The following is a 7,622-nucleotide window of genomic DNA, read 5'->3' as shown; positions in this document are numbered from 1 at the left end:
AAAGTAAAGGGATGATCATTACAGCAGCAGAACCAACTTATCAGATTGTTCATGGTGTAGATACTGAGATCAATAAGAACATCGTGTAGTTTCATTATCACGACACACAAAGAATCGGAATGGTGTTCATTTCCAACCGTACCTACACCAGGAGGTGCATCTTGCCATCTTCTCAGTCAAAGGATTCCAAGTTGTGCGAAAACTTCAGCATTGACTCTTGCGAGGGAGATTGAAGAGACCTTAAGGGATGCAACAAGACCAGTCTTCAGAGTTCGCTTGGGCCACATCATCATCCCTAAGAATATTCCGGTTGAGGAGAAAGCACTAGCTACTAGAAATCGTTTTCTAGTGCATTGCTTTTTGGTATGGCCTGACAATTCTTGTCATTCGATCTTCAATGTTTTAAATTGGTAAAAAACTTGTACTTTCAAAGACATCTTAGTTATATGTCAGCTGGAAACCAATATTCAAATCCTAATTTGATTAATTGTTTTTGTCAATTAGCAATAAAGACATGCCCTATTTAAAATGCTTAACCATTTTTTTATCAAATCCGCTAAAACTCCATCTATATCAAACTTCTATCTAGTATCTACCTAAAACAGAAAATTAAAAAAAAAAACAATTTGTGAGAACTACTTTTAGCAACGTAACGAGTAAAGAGAAAATATCGAAGAAGTAAAAGCTCTAGTTAACCTGACTGACCAATCAAAATGTATTCTTACAATGAGCGATTCAAAAGCAAAGGACTCTTAATGTCTTCATTGCAATACCTAAAAGTCTAAATAGAATAACCACCAATCAAATTCAGTTTTTCCTATTTCCATATTCCCATACCTGTAGTCAGTTTATACCAATAGTTTCTCCCTCCATAAACTGCACAAAGAAAATCCTATCATATGTACCCACGCACTGGTCAAAAAGAGCTCTCATTAATCTGCCATAAACAGATAGTTCAAGTCCTCTACGGTGAGGTGAGACTGTCGGCTTCCCTTTTCATCTTCACCAAATGCAGACGCTACCATCATTCTCTTCTTTTGCTGCATTGACAAAACTTGTTCAGAGATCAAAATGTCTTGAAAGGCTGCTTACTGAGAAAACAAAAGAAGTCGACCAGTTCCACATACCTGAAGGGCTAATATGCGATCTTCGACTGTTTCTTTCACTGTGAATCGAACCACTGTTACTGGTCGCGTCTGTCCTATGCGATGTGCTCTATCAATAGCCTGATCCTCGGTTGTTGGGTTCCACCACAAGTCTAGCATTAGAACATGACACGCTGCTACCATGTTCAGTCCGAGACTAGCAGCCTTGAGTGACATGATCATTACAGTAACCTAAATGGTAACCGAAACAAAAAATAAAGTCAATCAATCAACTATCATCATGTCTTGACATATCATTAACAAGCGAACCAACCCAATTCCTCAAGATTTCATTAATTGCTATGTACCTCAGGGAGAGTGTTGAAATCCTGCACTGCTTTGTCGCGAGCAGCAACTGACATTGTTCCATCGAGCCTTCTATACTGAATACGCGAACTTATAAGAGAAGCTTCAAGTAGGTCCAGCATCTTTGTCCACTGAGAGAAAACAATGGCTTTTTCTCCAACAACCTTGAGTGGCGTTACAGAGTCCGCTCCCTTTTGAGATATCTGCTTCATATCTGTCAAATCCTGTGGTCTGGCAAGTGATTGTAAGATCTCTAGAGCAGCCTTGATTTTAGATGACTCATATGGAAGACCTTCAGAACAAGAGTCAGCAGTCTCAACATGAACCGAAGTAGCACTATCATGCATAGAAGGCATCGCAGAGAGTCTGCCATTGCAGTTGGCCATCGGGCATAGATTGTCATCTCCCGTAATGCATTCATAAAAGCACTGCTTGCAGAAAACGTGACCACAGACTGACACAACAGCATCCTCAGGTGAATCCTGAAAGTAAAGTAGAGAGATACATTCAGAACTAGTCGAGTTATCTATATGATGGTTTGACAACAAGAGATAAGATAACAACTCAAGGATCTGCATTCTGTTTTTTTTTAATATTCACTCATGCTTCAGGATTTCACTTTCACATTCATCAGGAAATAAAAAAGAGAAAAAAAAAAGTAGTCTGATCATTTACTAGACAAAAGAATCTTACACTGCAGATACCACAAATTTGCAATGAAGCTTCTGAGAAATTCTCCTTCTTAGCTAATCCGAGCGAGGCCTCCCAAGTAAAACTGTATTCACCTTTAACGAGAAGAGGGTGATCACAAGCTTGGCGAAGACGCAAGAGCATCAACAAAATATTTACATAATTTTGCTTTACTGTCCCGGCTTCTTTGTATTCCTGATAAAATAATAGAAAAATTCAAACATCAATATGCATAAATACATTTTCAAGTGCATAACAAACAAAAACACAGTCCACAGACATACCTGGAATTGACTACGAGATTCGCTCTCTAAGTTGGTGTAGAAATCACGTTCCTCCTCAGTGAAATCCACTTTTCTCAACTCTATAGACTTCGGAGGTAAGGAGATTATGGGTTTCCCGTCAATAAGTGAACCTAATTTGTCAACCAGTTAAAAAAACATACAAGACAACCTAAGATGAACATTCAAAGCAATTTGGCTTCATTATCAGTAGACTGACCTTTAGTTCGGCGAAGCATCACTGTTTTAAGGATAGCCTGCAGCTTCTGATACCCTCTCACCGGGGTCTTAGCTACAGGATTCTTAATTGAATTACAGAACAAATTGTAGGAAGAATAAGGATCATATTTGAGGAACCGGAAGTAGCTGTAGAGGTCATCAATTGAATTCTGGATTGGAGTACCAGACAAACACCACCTCCGTTTAGCACGAAGGCCCCAGCATGCTCTTGCAACTTGGGTCTTGTGATTCTTAATGCTCTGTGCCTCATCCAGAACAACTCTGAACCAGGAAACTTTCGCAAGAGGGCCCGACTGGGCCTCAACTGATGCGCGATCAAGACGTTTCTTCTTCTTGGAGCCCTTCTTTTGAGAATCGGGAGGATATTTCCTTTTCTTATTTGGGCAAAGGTCACCAGCTGCTCCTTCACCATTATGTAAATCATCCTTCTCTTCATCCTCAACATCAACAAGAGGCTGCTTTGGTACTTCCATGCTCACGATAGAATATGTAGTAACCACAACATCATATTTAGCCAACTCATGAGGATCCTTTGTTCTGCTGGACCCATGGTATACAAGTACAGAGAGATTCGCTTCACTAGTTACCTTCTTGCGTAATTCATCACCCCACTGTCGCATAACACTCGTGGGACAGACAACAAGCGTTCCAGCAGCTGGCCTTCCCCTCACCTTATCCACACTATTTCCATCAACTTGTTCACTCTGTTCATTAGGTTCTGAGGACGCACATTCTCCACCCTCGCTTTCTAAGTCAAAAACTTCTTTCTTGATACTTTCTTCACATGTTCGGGAAGGTGTAGACCGTTCCTTTAGTATGAGTGCTATGGTGGAAATTGTCTTCCCAAGGCCCTGCAAAAGATAATTATACCAGGTTTCAAAAAAAACATTATGAAAATTGTTAATACTGACATGAAAAAGATTAAAACAGAAGACAATAACCTGATCATCAGCAAGAATTCCTCCCGAACAGGGGAAGCCAGTTGTCTCCTTATTGGACATCCATGACAATGCAATTCGCTATCCAGGAATAACAATTAAGAAACAGTCACGTAACTATATCAACTGAATAGTAATCCATTCCTCATTTCTGGGCCAAATTTCCATAGTTAAGCATACAGTACGTTCATAAAGTACACGAGGCCTTTAATTTCTCAGCGTGTAGTTTTGAACATCTTCAGAGAGTGTTTGAATTTTGATAGTTTCGTACATACCTGATGTCTCATAAGCGGAACTGCCAAGACACCATCAGGAACATTTGCTTCAGCATCAGGCAGAGAGAGATCCTGTCATATCCAGACAATGTCATTAGACTTAATGAGTCTGAGGTAAAACCAAGAATAAAGATTAATATGGAACCAACATTAATTGCAATCTCGCGATACATCCAAATAACTACATAATAGATACAACATTCTCAGCTAAATCATGTGCAGAGTTGCAGAACAGATTTTCAACAGAGATAAATACAGTTAGTGACCGTGAGAGTGTCAAACAGAATCAACAGCTGCTAACCTGCAATGCAGCTTGAAAAATCATATTTTCTTTGTTTGACTGGAGCCTCGTGCCTCCAGGTTGATTAAAAGTATGACCACTTGAAGAATATTGTGAAGAAACCACCGGGCTTTTGATAGCTAGAGGTCGATACGGGTTTACAGATTGACCATTAGGCTCTATTATGTAGACATCAGAATCATCATCACTGTCGGATATACTTTCTCCAGATAGATTTTGAACTGATTCAAAGCTCCCATTTGAGAAATTATAGTCAACGCTCCTTGGTTGAATATGTTCTTGGTTTACCTGTTGTGTCAGAGAGCCTAAGTACCCATTGATCTGTGTCGCTGGGCTCGGATCTGCTGCTACATATTGCAAACATGCATTTGAATCATAAAATTTATTGGAGTTGCCATTGTCTTGACTAGGGAAACTAGTTTGCTGTGCCATAAATGTGAATCCTTCTTCAATATCTGTCTGATAGGAGAGTGAACAGCCAGATGCACCAGACCACCAATGACTGGTTTCCCCAGGTGCATTAACAGGGTCAATAATGTTTTCTGCCTTTGGAACTGAACTAAAAACCAGTTTATCTAACTCAGCCTCTGGCTTAACCTCGACAGGGGCAGCTTTATTACGCAGAAAACTGCTTGAACAATTATCAGGCCGGTCAACATCATTATCAGCTAAGTGACTGTCAAAAGTATTGTACGGTTTGGCACAGGGAAGAGGAACTGAGGGTCCAGTACTAGAGAAATCGACAACAGGTTTCCTGTCTAAGTATCCGTAATCTACTCTCCCGTGTTTATCAAAAACCATCCGGCTGGCACCATCCGACAGACACTCGCTCACACGAGAGTCAACATCATTTACAGCTTCTTCTTTGTTGGGAAAGAACTGAAATGCGAAACTGGGGGTATGTTCGGATAAGGAAGCACCACTTGTATTGTAGCAATTTTGTGCAGAAGAGTGATCCGCAGGGTTACTGAGAGCATTGGAGTTATAAGAAAAAGCATAGGGTTCGATAGGCTTCTCATCTTGGCTCACAGAAAACCAATCTTTAAGACTTGAAGGACTAAGGCTGCCAGAGTCAAGTTTGACATGGTCATCAAATGAACCAGACAACCCAGTCCCAGAAGGCGAAGCAAAGGAATCAACCATCTGAGTTCCTAACAAAAAAAAAAAATACATAGAAGTTAATGCAATAACAGCTTAAGAAGTAAGCTAATAAACATAGAAGTTAGCAGAATACCATTTTGCAAGTGTGAACCCTTGAGGTCGTCAGGAGAGGAACCAGCTGGAGATAAAGTTTCTTGGCTACCCTAAAAGTCATTCACTCACAAGTTTAGTTTCAAATCAAAAAAAGTGAATCCTCACTACAATTCAAAAACTATTTATCATACAAAATCAATATACAAGAGTTCTCTATGTTACTCAATAACAACGAAGAAATTGGATGTCCTCAAGGTCCCTACCTCAGTAAAATCGGGCGGCTTCTCATCTAGAATACGGTAAATCGTTTCGAAGTCAATAGTGAGATCTTCATCGTCGTCCTCAAACTCAAAACCAACATCGGAATCATCAGGAGGAAATCCATCGCCGCCTAGGGCAACAACCGCTGAACCCTCCTCACCCATCACAAAACGGAATAAAACCCTAACCAGAGAGCGAAGACGGACCAAAAGGGAGGAAAACAAACCCTAAATCGAGAACGACAAATCAACAATCAACGCGCAATTATCCTCCTCGAAAAAATAAGCGAATCGCAGAAAACACGGAACGCGTAGATCCAGCGATTGATTTGGGATGGTGATGATTAAAAAGGAAGGCTTGTTATCGAAGGTCACGGGAATTTTCGAGGAAAGGAGGGGAGGGGCAGTTGGGTCTCGAGAGACTTTTCTCGGGACGCGACGGTGGTGGTTGCTTTCTTTTTTGGCTTTCTCCCTATTGCAAAAGGTAGGCATTGTGAGAGAGAGTCTTCTTCTTCACACTTAAATAAGGAACGGTCCAGCTCATCTTTTCTTTTTTTATTTATATATTTTTTTTCTTTACATTTCTCATTTTGCTTCTTCTTTTTTTTTTTTTTTTTTACGCACATCGCATGGTGAATATTATATGTGCCGTCATCCTTTTCCTTGCCTCGTGCCTCCAGATCTTAAAATATTCGATACAAAACCAAACCAAAAATTGACAAATATCTATTACATCTAAAATATTTTCATCCTAAAGAATCAAAATAAAAAAAACGACTCGGAAAGAATCAATTCGAATAAACCTGATCCGATAAGAATATATTCATATCCGACTTAAAAACATGTACATCTAATACTATGAGTGTTTTGTTATATATACTTTTTATTGTATGATTTAGTTGAAATATATTTTGTTAGAAATTTTTATTATTATTTTTATAATATTTTAAAATAATACGAAGCTTTAAATGTAAAATTTAGTTTAAAATATTTTATTTTAACTATTAATAGTTTATATTAAGTTGTTTTGTAAATCTTTAAATATATATGATATATTTCGACTAATTTTGATGGAATTTGGATATTTTATATTTTGTTCAGATCTTAAATATTTGTATTCGATTTGGACCCGAAAAATATGATTATTTTACAGATATTTTAACTATATAAATGAACCAATCCGAATCCAGAAAAAAAATAAACCGAAAATTTACATGTACCTATTAGATCTAACTAGGACCCGGACTTGAAAAAAACATTCTGAATCCATCCGAAGATCCTAACGCCCAGATCCACTTAAACGTTTTTCTCCTTCACATTGGTTTTTTTAAAGGCTTCACATTAGATTTATTGCTAAAGCAAAATGAAAAATCAAACAAAAAATACTCTAATATTCAAATTTTAAAAAAAATGATTAGATTAATGATTTTTAACTGTTAGAAGAAATTACATAAATCTGCAATGCTTATACATTTACTGATTTCGCGTGTTTGGGAAGGCATAGACTATTAATTAACTTTATCAAAACAAGAAAGTCATGGTTGAAATGTAATATGATGGAAGTTTTGCAGGCAAGGGATTAATAAAAGGTGGTTGAATGATGACTGGTTGAAAAGATGTACAAGGATTTTACTCGGGAGCTAGACAAGAGCAAGTCTTGAGGTCTCTATATCAGAACAGTTTCAAAAGGATTTCAAAATCATCCAGCCGATCGGCTTAGTAAAAAGACTTCAAAACCTTATGATAGAATTTTTTTTAATCCACTTTTTATGTTTGAATATTTATTTCACAGAGAGGCAGTCTTGAATAGAAATAAAAGAATTTTGGGTTTCCAACCTTTATTTAAAAGTACTAAATTTTCATCCGTCATTTCAACGTGCGCGTACATTTTTTTAAATGACTTTTGAATATTTTAATTTTTATATTAGTTTCTCGTAATCATATTTGCAACTATGAATCTCATGGAAAATTTGATCCTAATATCAATTTAAT

At 37.9% G+C, this 7,622-nt stretch overlaps 1 protein-coding gene across 1 annotated transcript; it reads right to left on the bottom strand.

Annotated features, from left to right (window-relative positions):
- Positions 1 to 670: 670 nt before the first annotated feature.
- Positions 671 to 6,130, bottom strand: LOC108812340 (helicase-like transcription factor CHR28). Its single transcript, XM_018584580.2, has 11 exons — positions 5,634 to 6,130; positions 5,411 to 5,480; positions 4,177 to 5,327; positions 3,876 to 3,947; positions 3,604 to 3,681; positions 2,643 to 3,513; positions 2,426 to 2,556; positions 2,145 to 2,336; positions 1,454 to 1,933; positions 1,128 to 1,337; positions 671 to 1,040 (listed from the first exon to the last, which is right to left on the bottom strand). Exons 1-11 carry the CDS (start codon positions 5,793 to 5,795, stop codon positions 933 to 935), a joined length of 3,525 nt encoding a protein of 1,174 aa, XP_018440082.1. The 5' UTR covers positions 5,796 to 6,130; the 3' UTR covers positions 671 to 932.
- Between the last annotated feature and the right edge of the window lie 1,492 nt (positions 6,131 to 7,622).

This window comes from Raphanus sativus, chromosome 6, assembly GCF_000801105.2.
Source record: "Raphanus sativus cultivar WK10039 chromosome 6, ASM80110v3, whole genome shotgun sequence".
Classification (NCBI taxonomy): Eukaryota; Viridiplantae; Streptophyta; class Magnoliopsida; order Brassicales; family Brassicaceae; genus Raphanus; species Raphanus sativus.
Note: the sequence above shows the minus strand (reverse complement) of the source record. Positions and strands in the feature narration are given on the sequence as shown.

Coding starts and splice junctions, on each gene's coding strand:
- LOC108812340 (XM_018584580.2), bottom strand. CDS start 5,795: ATGGGTGAGGAGGGTTCAGCGGTTGTTGCCCTAGGCGGCGATGGATTT. Junction 3,948..4,176: donor TTTTTCAAGCTGCATTGCAG/GTTAGCAGCTGT, acceptor TGGATATGACAG/GATCTCTCTCTGCCTGATGC. Junction 3,682..3,875: donor TTCCGCTTATGAGACATCAG/GTATGTACGAAA, acceptor ATTCCTGGATAG/CGAATTGCATTGTCATGGAT.